The sequence below is a fragment of the Megascapheus bottae genome, chromosome 8 (genome assembly GCF_031878675.1).
Source record: "Megascapheus bottae isolate mThoBot1 chromosome 8, mThoBot2.hap1, whole genome shotgun sequence".
NCBI lineage: Eukaryota > Metazoa > Chordata > Mammalia > Rodentia > Geomyidae > Megascapheus > Megascapheus bottae.
This window is the reverse complement of record NC_143516.1, coordinates 64,799,385-64,816,177: the sequence shown is the minus strand read 5'-3', so window position 1 is coordinate 64,816,177 and position 16,793 is coordinate 64,799,385. Positions and strand designations below refer to the sequence as shown.

The following is a 16,793-nucleotide window of genomic DNA, read 5'->3' as shown; positions in this document are numbered from 1 at the left end:
CAGGTCCCAATACCACCAGGGATCTGGAGACAAGATACCAACACCTGCTGCTTGCCCTGGACTCCAGCAAGGTAACAATCCAACAGCTGTGCAGTGAGGTGCAACAACTAAAGAAGGAAAAGGAGAAGACAGCACATGAGCAAGAAGCACTGAGAACAGAGCTGGAAATCCACACGCTCTCCTTACAAATGCTGGTTTCCCAAGAAGGGGATTTGCAGTCTGCCCTGGCCCACATGGAAAAGGTAGCCAAGGAGAGAGAAAGAGAGCATGAAGGTCTCACCAGACACCTGCAGGCTTCACAGCAGCGCTGCCAACAGCTAGAGAAGACAGTGTCTGCACTCACCACCATGCAGAATGGGACTGAGAAGAAGAAACTCCAGCTCCTGGAAGACCTCAATAATGTGAAGCTTCAGCTGCAGGAAAAGGCCCGAAGCTACGATGACTTGGACGCAGCCAACGCTGAGTTGCAGGAGAAGATCAAAGTGCTCTGGACTCAGAAGACCAACATGAAGAACCGAATTGGAAAATTTCAACAAGCACTGGGGGAGCGGGCAGTGCTGAAAAGACAACGAGACAATCTGAGAAGCCTGGTGAGCACACTGAAGCTGGAGAGAGACACCTTTGAGGAGGACCTGAGGGTGGAGAGGTCCACGTGGAAAGACAAGGTCCAGCAGCTCACAGAGCAGATGAATCAAATGAGAGAGGAGAGAGAGCAAGCGGGGAGGCAGGTGCTGCAGCTAGAGACCAACCTGGCCCAACTGACAAAGCAGCTGGCAGAGCCGCAGCCCCCCACAGGACCATCTCAGGCTGAGCAGCAGCTGCAGGCCCAGGCCTGCCAGATGCAGAAGGACATAAAGATCCTGGAGCACCAACTTCACACCCAGGTCCAGGAAAACCAGAGCCTTAGACTCCAGACCCTGCAGCAGCAGGAACGGCTGCGGATCCTGGACAAGAAGGACAAGGAAAGGGATCAGAACATCAGACGCACCTGTGTGCACAACGCAGCGCTGCAAGAGCAGCTGACCCAGCTGCAGGATGCTTTCCACAGGCTGAGCTCTGAGAAGGAGGACCTGGCCAGCCTCCTGACCTCAGAGCAGCAGGTGAAGGAACAGCTGCAGCAGAAGCTGGAGCAGCGACAGGAGGAGGTAGAAGACTGGAAAGAGGTGGCTGCGACCAGGAGCCAAGCAGCTGAGAACCTGCAGGAGCTGCATGGCCAGTGCCTGGCCCAGCTGCAGGAGCTCAGAGCCACCTGTGCTCAGCACGTGGCCTACAATCAGCAGCTGACCTCAGAGAAGGAGGCACTGCAGCAGCACCTGCTGAGGCAGACCCGGCTGCTGGAGCACCTGGAGCAAGGGCAGGGGCACAGCAAGTTGGGGGACCACAGGGTGCCTCAAAAGGACACCCTGAAGTGCCTGGAAGCAAGGAGGCAGCAGCAGGAGCAACCACAGGCCCTGCTCAGCTTCCTGGCCTTCCCTAAGGAAGGTGGAGAAGTGAGAAAGGAAGAGGAGATGAGTGAGGAGGCAACTCCAGGGGACCTGACTGTCCCCACGGATGTAGAGAATCCTCAAAGCTTGAGGGATTTTTACCTGAAGGTGCTAGCAGTCGCTGAATCCACAAAAGACAGGCTCAGCCAGCGGCTGCAGGAGGAGCAGGCCCGCTGCAGCTGCCTGGCCAACCTGGCAGCCCAGTGCCAGACGAGACTGGAGCACCAGGCCCTCTTCCCCAGAAGCTGGAGCCATGGCGGGTCTGGGGACCGGAAGCTGGACCTGAAGGTGGCTAACAATCAGCCGACACTCTGCTTCCTCCACGCCCTGCCCGACAACGTGGACTTCCAGAGTCCAGTACGGGACCTGCAGCTGCAGTGCAGCCAGCTGTCTGAGCACATGGGCGCCATCGAGGCGTCTCTTGCGACCTGTACAGAAGAGATGGCAGTCCTGGAGGAGCTGCACCGCGAGAAAGCCCAGTATGTCCACCAGCTGACCCGGGAGAAGATGGAGAGGAGGAGAGAGCTGCAGGAGGTGCTGCTGCGGCTTGCAGGACCTGGCACGGGGTGCCAGGGCAGGACACAGGCAGACCCCGAGACCCCCGCTGCTGGCCAGGCCTTGTCCCCTGTGTCGGGCCCAGGATACATGGAGCTGAGGGAGGAGCAGAAATGCTTGGCCCAAGGGCACCTTGAAGACCGCGGGAACCCTTGTCCTGGAGAGGCCTCCCCCGCGGGACATGTTGTGCTGCTGATGCCCGACCTCGAGAGCCCCCAGGAGCCTTCAGGCTGGGGCAGCCCGCGCCTGGGCCTGGGCCCTCTCCTCTCCACACTGAGGCACATGATGAGCTTCCGTCCATGACTTCCCAAAGCCTTGGCACAAGTGGCACAGAGACTTAGGCAGCCGCATGGCGTCCTCACAGGACCTGATACCATGGCTCAGCTGCAGGCCACACCTGCCAGAGACTGCTGGGAGGTCACTCCGATTCTAAGACACCTCAAAGTCCACTGATTGTAGGGGCAGGGGCTTCTGCTGGGCTTATTACTAATAAATTCTTTGCAATGATAGTTGAGCGTGATGAGGTAATTTTCCCTTAGCATATCAGTGATAGTGTATTTCCTGACATAGAGTTTTACTGATTTCTGGAATCATTCTCCTAATTTTGACTTAAGGTAAAAGTTTTTTAGCAAGTGAGTTAATATACATTTTAGAGTCTGGTGCATTTGTGATTCTTAAATATCCCTCCATAATGGCAACACTGAATTCTCTTATGTGTATTTTAATATACCACAGTGATAGTACACTAAGGTGAAACACTAGTACAAACTGAGAAAGAGTAAAAGGTTATTAGGTTCTGACAATCCAGAAGTGTTTCTGTGCCCCAAGTGGTAGAGTGGTAGCACTGAGCAGAAGAGCTTAGGGAGAATCCATAGGCCCAGAGTTCAAGCCCCACAAATGACAAAAAAGAAAGTCTGAAAATGTCGACACGAAATAAATATTACTGGAATAAGCAGAGGTCTTCTGTATTGGGAAAATATATACCAAGGAAGTGCAGAAGTGTATTGCATAATAAAATATGCAATATCCAGCATCTCAATTTTTCATTCATTAATTTTGTTGTTGTTCATGGGATTTGAACTCTAGGCCTGGGCAGTGTTCCTGAGCTATTCAGCTCACAGCTAGCACTCTTATCACATGAGCCACAGTGTCATTTTTGTTTCCAACTGGTTAATTGGAGATAATAGTTTCATGGCTTTTGTGCCCAGGACTGCTTTGAGCTAAAATCCCCAGATCTCAGCCTCTGGAGTAGCTAGGTTTACAGGTGTGAGCCACTGGAGCCTGGTTCATTTATTTCTTTTTCAAGTGATTAATATGGCATACAGGTCATAGAATCTAGTGAAATATTAAAATTTCAAAAAAAACATGGTTGAAAAAAAAGGTTAAGGTACAAAATATATTTTACCTTGGACAGTAACAATTTAAAAATGAAAATTCAAAACTATTAAGAATAGCTTTCACGTTTTTTTCTGAGGTTTCCTCTGATCAGATTAACCCCTTCCATCATCCTCTCTGCTGCCCTAGACTCATCCCTGTGCCTGCCCAGACTCAGTTCTTGATTCTCACTGCCTTGATCACATGTGTGCTGCCTGCATTTTCACCCTTGCTTCCATTTCATTCCACCATCCCTTCCCACTACCCCTGCTTAGACTCTCTACTGATTGTAGAAGCATGCATCATGTGGAAGTGTGCCAGTCACGAGGGAAAAAACATGAGCAAGAATATGAAGCCCTGAGTTAAGCCCCTCTAGTGGGAGTCACCGACACACACACACACACACACACACACACACACACACAGAGTCTTGGGCACACACACAGGCAATTACACATATTTTTGCTTAGCTCAGTGTCTGGGTCATTGGTATGTATACTTTTCTCATATTAGTACTGAGAGATGGAGCCCAGGCCCTACTGCTGGAGCAGTAGGAGCTCACTCCAGACTCCTTCCCAAATGCCAGTCACCTTTCTGCACATATGTGAAGATCCACACCCGCAAAATGACTCAAGGAATCACACGCAGAGACTGAGACTTGCCATTGCCTTAGCTTTCTGGTAGAGAAGTCATACACATTTCTCCTCATTGAAAAAATAACACAAGAGAATCTGAAATCACTTTTCTTAACTCAAGGTATGGTAAGTATACCCCTTTCAGACACCAGAGCCAAACCCACACATCAATCATCCCAAGTGATTTTTAAATCTAGGTAAATAGTCCTCCTCGAGATTAGTGCTAGGAGTCTCAGTCAAACAAATGACCCTGACCTTTTCCAAGATTTGAAAACCATTGAAATTAGTCATTTGTTTTATTTGGACAGTAGGTTAAGTGTCACAGCCGGCACATCCCTTAGAGAAAGTGACTTAACATAATAAATTATGAAAGAGCACACAGAGTTCCCAGGACTCTTCTTATTCTCGACAGTGTAAGTCAGCAATTCATACATAAATCTATGGATAGCACCGACACAGAGTCTACACACTGCCTAGACCCACAGGGATCTCTCTCCTTGAGAGACATGTGAGCTTCGCCTCCTGAAATGGGCATCACCATGTCCCTGAAGGTCCCACGTTCTTCGGAACTGCTCACTAGTCATCAGTCACCGTCATCAACTCTGCCTTTGGTCACAGTCCTAGTGAATGTTTAAGCATTGCAGTTTGGAGAAAAGGAATATCTTACAATCTGGAAGTGATGGCTCAGGCCTGTCGTTCTACCTACTGAGGAAACTGAGATCTAAGGATGGAAGTCTGAGCAGAGAAGTCTCAGACTCTTAAGTACCCACCCAAAAGCTGACAGTGGAGTTCTGTCTACCAAGAACAGGAGCTTTGGCTAGTGTGTCCACAGCTGGCCCAGAAGAAGATGGAGAGGAGGAGAGAGCTGCAGGAGCTGCTGCTGCGGCTTGCAGGACCTGGCACGGGGTGGCAGGGCAGGTACACAGGCAGACCCCGAGACCCTAGCTGCTGGGGAGGTCACTTCCCCCACGTCAGGCCCAGGGCACATGGAGCTGAGAGGGGAGCAGAAAGGTTTGGCCCAAGGGCACCTTGAAGACCGAGGGAACCCTGGCCAGGGAACATGTTGTGCTGCTGACGCCCGACCTCAAGCGCCCCCAGGAGCCTTCAGGCTGGGGCAGCCCGCGCCTGGGCCTGGGCCCTCTCCTCTCCACACTGAGGCACATGATGAGCTTCCGTCCATGACTTCCCAAAGCCTTGGCACAAGTGGCACAGAGACATAGGCAGCCGCATGGCGTCCTCACAGGACCTGATACCATGGCTCAGCTGCAGGCCACATAGGCCAGAGATGGCTGGGAGGTCACCCCAATTCTAAGACACCTCAAAGTCCACTGATTTCCAGAGCAGGGGCTCCTGCTGGGCTTATTACTAATAAAAAAAAATTCTTTGTATATTTAGACGAAGAATAATGAGATTAGTGAGATTAATTTCCATTACCTTATTAATTTTTTCTGATGAAGTTTTATGGTTTATGAAGCAGTTCTTATAATTTAGATTGAAGGTAAAATTTATTTTCTCAGGTGAGTTAGTTTATATCCTTAATAGTTCTTTGCGTTTGTGATTCTTAAATATTTCTCCATAACAGCAACAATGAATTTTCTCATGTGTATTTTAATAAACCATAATGATAGTACACTACGGTGAAAAAAAAACTACAAACTGAGAAAGCTTAAAACATTATTAGACCTGACGATCCGGAAGTGGTTCTTTGACTCAAGTGGTAGTGTGAGAGCACTGAGCTGAAGAACTTATGGATAGTGTCCAGGCCCAGAGTTCAAGCCCTATGACTGACAAGAATAAAATCTTGCAAGTTTGAGAAAATGAATAATGCTAATAACAGTAATAGAACAAAAGCAGGTATCCTGTATTGGGAAATCATACACCAAAGAAGTACAGCAACATACTGCAGAATAATGTGTACGATTACGGAACATCTGTATGAGAATATAAAGCACCTCAGTTTTTCATTGATGAATTTTACTTTGTCAGTCGTGGGACTTGAACTCTGGGCCTGGTGTTGTCCCTGATCAGTTCAGTTCAGTTGTCCACCCTAATCCCTTGGGCCACAGCACCACTTCAAGTTTTCCTGTGGTTAATTGGAGATAAGGGTCTCTGACCTTTTTTCCTGGGTTGCCTTTGAACCACAATCCTCAGATCTCAGTCTCCTGGGTAGCTAGGATTATGGGCATGTGACACCGGCACCTGCTCATCTAGGGATTTTTCAAGTGGTAAATATGGCATACTGTTCACTGAACCTAATGAAATTTCAAGAAAACAGGGTTGCAAGGTAAAACGTTAATATACAATATATATTTCACGTTTACATAGTAACAATCTAAATGAAAAGTCACAACTACTCGTAGGAATAGTTTGCACTTTCAGGGAAGATGGCACCAAAACCCTAGGGATGGAGCCTAGCTCTCTCCCTCCCACAGAAAGGAGTCCAAGGCTGGGGAGTCCAAGGAGGCAACTCTCCTAAGAAACTTGCAACTACAAATATAGGAAGCACCAGGGAACTACACAAACTGGCAATGAAAAACTGATAAAGCTCATAATCAATGCATTCAAATAATAAGAAACTCCAAGACCCATGCCCCATCCCTTGCCACAGAGCCTCAGAGCCACAAAAGCATGTGCCAGGCACACACTGATCAGGAAGGAGCCTTCAATACCACAGAACAGCCCACAGCCAGACCCCAGATCAGCAAGTAGCCCACCAGGATTCCCCCACCCCTTAAGGAGAGTAGTTCTGGTGGCAAATTATAGAACATAACGTAGACACCTCTCACTCTTGCCCAAGAAGGATAGGCAAACATTGGGGGAGACAAGGAACCCAGAGTCCTGCTCCTCCCAACAGCACCCTCCCCCAGGCCACTGAGACTGGAGATGGATGGGCGGAAACACCCAGCACCCCAACAGCAGGTGTGGGGGTAGGTGTGTTTGCCCGTGTAAGCCAATACCTGGTAGGGCGCTCTACCTCTGGGAGCCCTTGGCAAGCCAGCCGGGGGTGGTCACGCGAATGAGAAACAGAAAAACACACAGCCAATAAAAGCCCTGTGCCACCAGTGGAAATCAGGGGTATGCTCTGCCCTACTGAAGAAAAACAGAAAGAGCAGGGACAGCAACGCCGAACCACTGTGGGGAACTGGAGGGCAGACCAGCAAAGGCCGATCTTGTACTCTGTGAACCAGAAAGGAGCTGCTCTGCCCTACTGTGGAAACCCCCAGAGTACACGTCCTCAGCCAGGCCCAGCCTCTGGAAACTGTGCAGCCAAACTAGTACCATTTGTGCTGGCTAGCTGAAACCCAGGAGTGCAACTGCATGCAGCCTTTGGATCTTGTGGGCACACCAGCAAAAGCTGCATGCTCAGACCCAGAATTGGGAGGACACACCACCCCACTACAACGGTGCTATGTAACTAAGATACAACTATGTGTCTCCACTGAGAATAAGTGGGCATGTCAGCGGTAGCTGCTCACTCACTCCTACTGGGAATTGAGAACATGCTCCCTATTGGCAACTGAGAACATGCCCTGAATAAGGGTATACAAACAAAGAGAGAGCACCTACAGCTGAGCCCTACTGTATGTCATCAGGTGTGCAAGATAACCACCGCTGTGCTACCCAGCTGAGACATAGGCATGTGCAAAAGTATCAAGTGCCAATCACCGTTCAGAGCAGGAGACATGCCAACAACAGCTACCTGCTCATACCGAGAATCAGGTGTGTGCCCCACTCACTGCAATAGAACCAATGGTGCACTGCTTCTGAGTACCTGATGGACAAGTCCCAACCCCTGCTCTATCTAGCTGAATCCCAGGTTCATACACATAACTGTGAGCCACTGCTGGGGATCAGTAGATGTGTCAGCAAAGGCAGTGTGCCTCTGCTGGAAAGCAGCCATACAATCCTCCTGACCCAGAAATACCACAAGTTCACATCCACAGCTTGTCCCAGCTACCCGAAGCCAACTGTGGAGACAATAACAATTTCATCTGGGCTGATAACCAAGCAGATGCACTTATCCCCAGAGAGAACCACAAGCCCCAAACCAAATGAAGACTGCCACCTACTGGCCACCAACATACCAAACTAAGCGCAGTAGGTGGCAAGCCCTGAAGTCCCAATGAGGAAATCACAGAGACAAATCTCGAAATGTATAAATAACCAAGGTCCCACACAAACCCCAAAAGGAAACAAGAGGGCGAGAAGACACCATGCAAAGAGATGATACAAGAAGGGATGGGAGGCAAGACACCACTCAAAGAGATGATATTAGACCTGGCCAAAGAAATAACAAGAGAACTCAAAAGCAGTTCCAGGAATATAAACGAAGGGGATGCAACACTTAATCACCAGGATTAGAGCAGAAAACTTCCCCGGTCTCACAAGAGAAAATCTCACCCACATAAAAGAAGCCTATACAACATCTAATAAATAAGACCTCAGAAGGAACTCTGCCACACACATCATAGTAAAAATTTTAGACCTTATATCTCATATTGTTACAGTCTCTTACCTTGTTATCTGATACACTGAATGCCATGTTTATTTGTTTATTGTAATAGGGTAGGGAAGGGGGTAAATCAAAATGAGGGGAGGGGGTTGGGGATGGGAAATTGGGACAAAAACATGAGAAGGGGTAGCAATATTTGTTAAGTAATGCACCTTCTATCTGGCGAATACAATGTAACCCTTCTATTAATTACAATAAAAATATATTATTAAAAAATACATTAGACCTGAATAGTAAGGAGCTGATCCTTAATGCTGCAAAACAAAGAAAGAACTATACTACAATGAGAAGAAAATTAGAATCACTGCAGGCTTCTCCATGCAAACCCTCAATGCAAGAAGAGCATGGAAAAAATATCATCCAAGCCCTGAAGACCCACAAGTGCCAACCCAGACTGATACATCCAGTCAAATTAGCATTTACATTTGAAAAAGAAACAAAAAATCTCATAACAAAGGACAGTATATGAATTAATGCACACTCACACTAAGCCAGCATTTCAAAAAATATTAAATAATCAAGAAAAAAGAGCAGAACAGCAGGAAATCACATCAAGAAGCTATCATCTATAGATCACTTAGCACAAAAGGGGGAAAAAAGAAACAGAAGGAAGAGTAAATAATAACAAAGAATGCTAACCACTTCTCCATAATTACCCTAAATGTGAACGGAATTAACAATCCAATCAAAAGAAGAACAGCAGATTGGGTTCAGAAACAAGATCCATCAACTTTCTGTCTCCAAGGAACACAGTTCACTGCCAAAGACAGAACAAATGCCAAGGGAAGGGATGGAAAAGAATGATTCATTTCAACACACCATTCAAAAAAATCAAGAGTAGCAATCTCAATCTCTGACAAAATTAACCTCTCAGTAATATCAGTAAATAAAGATGCCCACCATATATTAGTAAACAGGCCAGTTCATAACCAGAATATTACAGGTATAAACATTTATTCTCCCAACAGGGGAGCACCTAAGTGTGGCAAGCAAACACTTATAGAGTTACAGGACAAGACAAGCTCAAACACAGTCATAGTGGGAGATTTCAATACACCACTCTCACCAAAGGACGTATCAGTCAAGCAAAAGATAAGCAAAGACACCTCTGAGTTCAATGACACCATAGCCCAGCTGGGCTTAGCAGACATACAAAGTGTTTTGCGCCCAATGGCAAAACACTATACATTTTTGTCTCCAGCCCACAGAACATTCTCAAAAACAGATCATATAATAGTTCACACAAAGAAACTACGCAGATACAAGAGAACTGATATCATCCCCTGCATTCTATCTGATCACCAGGAAATCAGACTAGTTCTAAACAATATAGTACAGTGTAAAACCCATTCAAACTCTTAAAAGTTGAATAACCCCCTTCTGAATAATACCTGGGTTACAGAATAAAGCAAATAAGGCATGGAACGCTTCTTACAACGCAATGACAATGAAAAGTACATCACAACAGAAGAGACACAGCAAAAGCAGTCCTAAGGACCAAATTTATCACCCTAGGAGCCCATATCAAAAAGACAGAACAAATTCATGTAAATAACCTAAAGAAGCAATTAAACCACCGAGATGAGCAAGAAAAAGTTACCTCTTAAACAACTAGAGAAACAGAAAGGGCAAAATTAAAAGAAATTTCTGAGATTGAAATAAGACCTACCATATATAAAATTAATAAATCTTAAAAAGCTGGTTCTGTGAAATAGTCAACAAAATCCACAGACTCCTGGCGAGATTAATCAACAAAGGAGAGGGGAGACTCAAATAAACAAGATTAGAGATGCCACAGGAAACGTCACAACCAACATTCAAAAAATTCAGACCATCCTCAATAAGTAGTTCCAGGGCTTATATTCAATGAAACAGGAAAATTTATTGAAATAAATGATTTCTTAAATAGACATAGGCTGCCTGCATTGAACCAAGAAGAGACAAATCAACTGAACAAAGCAATGTCATACAATGAGATAGTGGAAGCAATCAGAAACATGCCAAATAAAAAGACCCCAGGCCCAGATGGTTTCACTGCAGGATTCTATATGAGTTTTAAAGATGAGTTAAGACCCATACTTTTGAGACTCTTCCGAGAAATACAAACAAAGTGAGCCAGCCAGCCCAAACACATTCTATGAAACCAATATTACATTCATCCACAAATCAAGGAAGGGACCAACAAAAAAAGAAAACTACAGACCACTCTCTCTGATGAACACAGACACTAGCCTCCTCAACAAAATACTAGCCAAAGAATCTTAAAAAACTTATACCCTATGATCAAGTAGGAGTAATCCCACAGAGGCAAAACTGCTTTAACATTTGCAAACCAATTAATGTAATACATGATAATAATAGATGTAAGGTTAAGAATCATATGTAATTTCTCTGGATGCTGAGGAAGGATTTCAAAAAATACAGCATCCGTTCATGTTGAAAGCACTAGAAAACACAGGAATAAGTAGTACATTCTTTAAAATAATTAAAGCTAAGTGACAGACCTAAGCTAAATGACCCATTTACCTTAAAATCAGGAATAAGACAGGGAAGCCCACTCTCTATACTTCTCTTCAATATAATGCTGGGACACGTAGGCAGAGTAATAAGGCAAGAGAAGGACATCAAAGGGATCCCCATAGGAAAAGAAGAAAATAAACTATCCATATTCACAGATGACATGATCCTATGCCTGAATGACCCAATAAATTCCATTCCCAAACTCTTAGAACTAATAACCAATTTGGCAAAGTGGCAAAATACAAAATCAACCTTCAAAAGACAGTAGTCTTCGCGTACACCAAGAATAAAAAAACAGAAGGAGGAATCAAGAAATGATCCCATTTGCAAGAAACAATAAAAATATATAGAAATCAACGTAACCAAGGATGTAAATGAATTATTTAATGAAAACTATAAAAGCCTAAAGAAAGAAATCAAGGAGGATACCAGCAAAGCACTCAAAGAAACAATAAGCAAAGACATTGAGACTTGTAAATGCCTGACTTTCTGGTAGATAAGTCGTACACATCTCTCCTCATTGAAAAAATAACAAGAAAGCTTCTGAAATCATTTTACTGTTACCAAATGTACAATAAGTATACAACTTTCACACAAAAATCAAAACTCCAATTTTAAGTATTTAACCCGGGATCTGAAACCACCAGAGCCATGCCCACACATCAATCATTCTAACTCAATTTTAAATCTATGCTAATGGTCCTCCCCTAGAGTAGTGCTAGGAGTCTCAATCAAATAAATGACCCTGACATTGTCCAATAATTGAAAAACAAGGGCAGGAGGAATTTCAATACCAGAATTTAAACTATTACAGAGCTATAGTAACCAAAATAGCGTGGTACTGGCACAAGAACAGGCCCGAGGAAAAATGGAAAAGACTGAAGCCCCAGAAATCAACCCACAGAATTGTGGCCACCCAATTGTTGATAAGGGAGCAAAAAGTGAGGCTGGCTGAACTTATTAGGCACCTGCAGAAAACCAAAGTTGGATCCTTCTATGTCACCCTTCACCAGGATTAACCCCAAATGGATCAAAGACCTCGTGGTAAAAGCAGATAGCGTAAAAACTTTACAATACAGAACAGGAGATACACTAGGTCTCCTTGGGACACGCCAAAACTTTCTCGTAGAAGACCCAGGAACTATACAAATCAAAGAAAGTTTGGATAAAGGGGATTGCATTAAACTGCAGAGTTTCTGGATGGCAAAGGACATAGATAGAAAGATAAATAGAGAGCCCACCGAGTGGGAGAAGAATGTCAACAACCAGACAACACACAAGGCAACACATCTAAAATATATCTACAGCTCAAAAAATTGAATCACTCCAACACTAATCTTCAATGAAACCACCATCCCATTAAAAGATGGGCCAAAGACTTGAAGAGAGGCTTCCCTGAAGAAGAAATAAGAATGGCCTATAGACACATGAAGAAATGCTCGACATCTCTGGCCATAGAAGAAATGCAACTCAAAACAACTCTGAGATTCCACCTCACGCAAGTAGAATGGCCATGATCAAGAAATCCAACAACAACAGATGCTGGAGGGGATGTGGCCAGGAGGGATCACTACTACACTGTTGGTGGGAATGTAAACTCCTTCAACCACTATGGAAAGCAGTATGGCAGTTCCTCAAAACACTAAACATAGAACTCCCCACTGTCCCAGCAATTCCACTACTCAGCATTTACGGAATCGTCCTGAAACAAGGACAAACTAAATCCAATATCACAACAATGTTCATTGCAGCACTATTTACCATAGTAAAGATATGCAACCAACAAAGATGCCCCTCAGTTCATGAGTGGATCAACAAGATGTGGTATTTATGCACAACGGAATTCTGTGCAGCCATCAGAAAGAGTGGTAGAGGACTTCCCAGAACCAAGCTGCGTATTGACAGCTGGACAGCAGCTGTGGTTTCAATCATGTGCCAGTTGTTCTTTCTGTGCTGGGGAGGATTTCACATACACATGGGCAGCAGCATGCGCTTCTCAGATATTCTCCTTTCTCCCATGACTGTCCTGATTCCTCTGAAATCATCAGCCAAACTGTGAAAAAAAAGGCAATCTAGGAAGCATGGCCTAGGCGAGCAGCAAGATCAATACTCATGGAGACAAGCCCTGGACGTAGGATATCCCTGACCCCTCCAGATCCTCTGGGAAAGAAGAGCACATTATATGAAGAACATCAGGAACCTCAGAGATTCCATGAACAGAATTCAAGTGTCAGCAACCATGATTAGAAAACTTGAGCTACTTTAGCAAGAACTGACAACAGGAAGACATTGGACTGGATAGCTTCTTTCTTAGTGCCACTGCCTGGAAAGACAGGGAGAAACTCTGGTGGCCATAGTTTTATGAGGGACCCAGGAAAGGTGCATTGAAACTGGGGACTATCCACCTAAAGCAGGTTCCCACTTGCCCCCAAACCAAACTGGACAGAGTTAGATGGGCATGGGGGTGCAAGAACACCTGTCATTATGACTCCACCCATCCCACCTGGATCACAAGTGTCCGGCCACACCCCCGATTACTTACTAATTCTCTCTGACCAATGGGAAGCAGGAATTGGAGCCACGCCCACATGTCATGTTGCCTAGTGGCACTGGTATTCCCTCCGTTGGATTACACCACTACAGCTGTAGAGGAAGATAGAGGTGGCTAAGTGGTGAGTGAGAGAATTCAGGTAATTTGGGAGAAATAGCAGGAAAAAAGACATAGTTCTTACTGATTGGGAGAGGAGAGGTGATCTTAGAAAGCCTGGGAATGTGGCCCGCCCATCTTCCCCGTCCCAGTGCTGGGATATCTGAACAAACAAGGAGAAAAAAAATAGATGCAGGGAAGAAACTCCTGCAAGAATACCAGCAGAAAAAGTGTCCAAGTGGACCTGCAAACGTGAAGAACAAGAAGAAAAACAAAAAGGGAGGTAGCCCCAAGACAAACAACACGGGACACTGTGACTCAACTGAGGGTACAGCCAAACTCCAGGCTGACCCCGAGCCTCCCCTGCCTTTGGACACAGTCACAGCGGCCGAGGTCAAGAGTGTCACAGGTCCCAATACCACCAGGGATCTGGAGACAAGATACCAACACCTGCTGCTTGCCCTGGACTCCAGCAAGGTAACAATCCAACAGCTGTGCAGTGAGGTGCAACAACTAAAGAAGGAAAAGGAGAAGACAGCACATGAGCAAGAAGCACTGCGAACAGAGCTGGAAATCCACACGCTCTCCTTACAAATGCTGGTTTCCCAAGAAGGGGATTTGCAGTCTGCCCTGGCCCACATGGAAAAGGTAGCCAAGGAGAGAGAAAGAGAACATGAAGATCTCACCAGACACCTGCAGGCTTCACAGCAGCGCTGCCAACAGCTAGAGAAGACAGTGTCTGCACTCACCACCATGCAGAATGGGACTGAGAAGAAGAAACTCCAGCTCCTGGAAGACCTCAATAATGTGAAGCTTCAGCTGCAGGAAAAGGCCCGAAGCTACGATGACTTGGACGCAGCCAACGCTGAGTTGCAGGAGAAGATCAAAGTGCTCTGGACTCAGAAGACCAACATGAAGAACCGAATTGGAAAATTTCAACAAGCACTGGGGGAGCGGGCAGTGCTGAAAAGACAACGAGACAATCTGAGAAGCCTGGTGAGCGCACTGAAGCTGGAGAGAGACACCTTTGAGGAGGACCTGAGGGTGGAGAGGTCCACGTGGAAAGACAAGGTCCAGCAGCTCACAGAGCAGATGAATCAAATGAGAGAGGAGAGAGAGCAAGCGGGGAGGCAGGTGCTGCAGCTAGAGACCAACCTGGCCCAACTGACAAAGCAGCTGGCAGAGCCGCAGCCCCCCACAGGACCATCTCAGGCTGAGCAGCAGCTGCAGGCCCAGGCCTGCCAGATGCAGAAGGACATAAAGATCCTGGAGCACCAACTTCACACCCAGGTCCAGGAAAACCAGAGCCTTAGACTCCAGACCCTGCAGCAGCAGGAACGGCTGCGGATCCTGGACAAGAAGGACAAGGAAAGGGATCAGAACATCAGACGCACCTGTGTGCACAACGCAGCGCTGCAAGAGCAGCTGACCCAGCTGCAGGATGCTTTCCACAGGCTGAGCTCTGAGAAGGAGGACCTGGCCAGCCTCCTGACCTCAGAGCAGCAGGTGAAGGAACAGCTGCAGCAGAAGCTGGAGCAGCGACAGGAGGAGGTAGAAGACTGGAAAGAGGTGGCTGCGACCAGGAGCCAAGCAGCTGAGAACCTGCAGGAGCTGCATGGCCAGTGCCTGGCCCAGCTGCAGGAGCTCAGAGCCACCTGTGCTCAGCACGTGGCCTACAATCAGCAGCTGACCTCAGAGAAGGAGGCACTGCAGCTGCACCTGCTGAGGCAGACCCGGCTGCTGGAGCACCTGGAGCAAGGGCAGGGGCACAGCAAGTTGGGGGACCACAGGGTGCCTCAAAAGGACACCCTGAAGTGCCTGGAAGCAAGGAGGCAGCAGCAGGAGCAACCACAGGCCCTGCTCAGCTTCCTGGCCTTCCCTAAGGAAGGTGGAGAAGTGAGAAAGGAAGAGGAGATGAGTGAGGAGGCAACTCCAGGGGACCTGACTGTCCCCACGGATGTAGAGAATCCTCAAAGCTTGAGGGATTTTTACCTGAAGGTGCTAGCAGTCGCTGAATCCACAAAAGACAGGCTCAGCCAGCGGCTGCAGGAGGAGCAGGCCCGCTGCAGCTGCCTGGCCAACCTGGCAGCCCAGTGCCAGACGAGACTGGAGCACCAGGCCCTCTTCCCCAGAAGCTGGAGCCATGGCGGGTCTGGGGACCGGAAGCTGGACCTGAAGGTGGCTAACAATCAGCCGACAATCTGCTTCCTCCACGCCCTGCCCGACAACGTGGACTTCCAGAGTCCAGTACGGGACCTGCAGCTGCAGTGCAGCCAGCTGTCTGAGCACATGGGCGCCATCGAGGCGTCTCTTGCGACCTGTACAGAAGAGATGGCAGTCCTGGAGGAGCTGCACCGCGAGAAAGCCCAGTATGTCCACCAGCTGACCCGGGAGAAGATGGAGAGGAGGAGAGAGCTGCAGGAGGTGCTGCTGCGGCTTGCAGGACCTGGCACGGGGTGCCAGGGCAGGACACAGGCAGACCCCGAGACCCCCGCTGCTGGCCAGGCCTTGTCCCCTGTGTCGGGCCCAGGATACATGGAGCTGAGGGAGGAGCAGAAATGCTTGGCCCAAGGGCACCTTGAAGACCGCGGGAACCCTTGTCCTGGAGAGGCCTCCCCCGCGGGACATGTTGTGCTGCTGATGCCCGACCTCGAGAGCCCCCAGGAGCCTTCAGGCTGGGGCAGCCCGCGCCTGGGCCTGGGCCCTCTCCTCTCCACACTGAGGCACATGATGAGCTTCCGTCCATGACTTCCCAAAGCCTTGGCACAAGTGGCACAGAGACTTAGGCAGCCGCATGGCGTCCTCACAGGACCTGATACCATGGCTCAGCTGCAGGCCACACCTGCCAGAGACTGCTGGGAGGTCACCCCGATTCTAAGACACCTCAAAGTCCACTGATTGTAGGGGCAGGGGCTTCTGCTGGGCTTATTACTAATAAATTCTTTGCAATGATAGTTGAGCGTGATGAGGTAATTTTCCCTTAGCATATCAGTGATAGTGTATTTCCTGACATAGAGTTTTACTGATTTCTGGAATCATTCTCCTAATTTTGACTTAAGGTAAAA

General features: G+C 47.4%; 2 protein-coding genes across 2 annotated transcripts; both read left to right on the top strand.

The window, feature by feature from the left end:
- The first annotated feature begins 347 nt into the window (after positions 1–347).
- Positions 348–2,342, top strand: LOC150060057 (golgin subfamily A member 2-like). The gene is made up of 3 exons (XM_090337766.1): positions 348–773; positions 885–1,145; positions 1,260–2,342. The coding sequence occupies exons 1-3, from the start codon at positions 348–350 to the stop codon at positions 2,340–2,342; spliced, it is 1,770 nt and encodes a 589-aa protein (XP_090193892.1).
- A 12,139-nt stretch (positions 2,343–14,481) lies between these two features.
- Positions 14,482–16,476, top strand: LOC150060056 (golgin subfamily A member 2-like). Its single transcript, XM_090337765.1, has 3 exons — positions 14,482–14,907; positions 15,019–15,279; positions 15,394–16,476. The coding sequence occupies exons 1-3, from the start codon at positions 14,482–14,484 to the stop codon at positions 16,474–16,476; spliced, it is 1,770 nt and encodes a 589-aa protein (XP_090193891.1).
- The last annotated feature ends 317 nt before the right edge of the window (positions 16,477–16,793 follow it).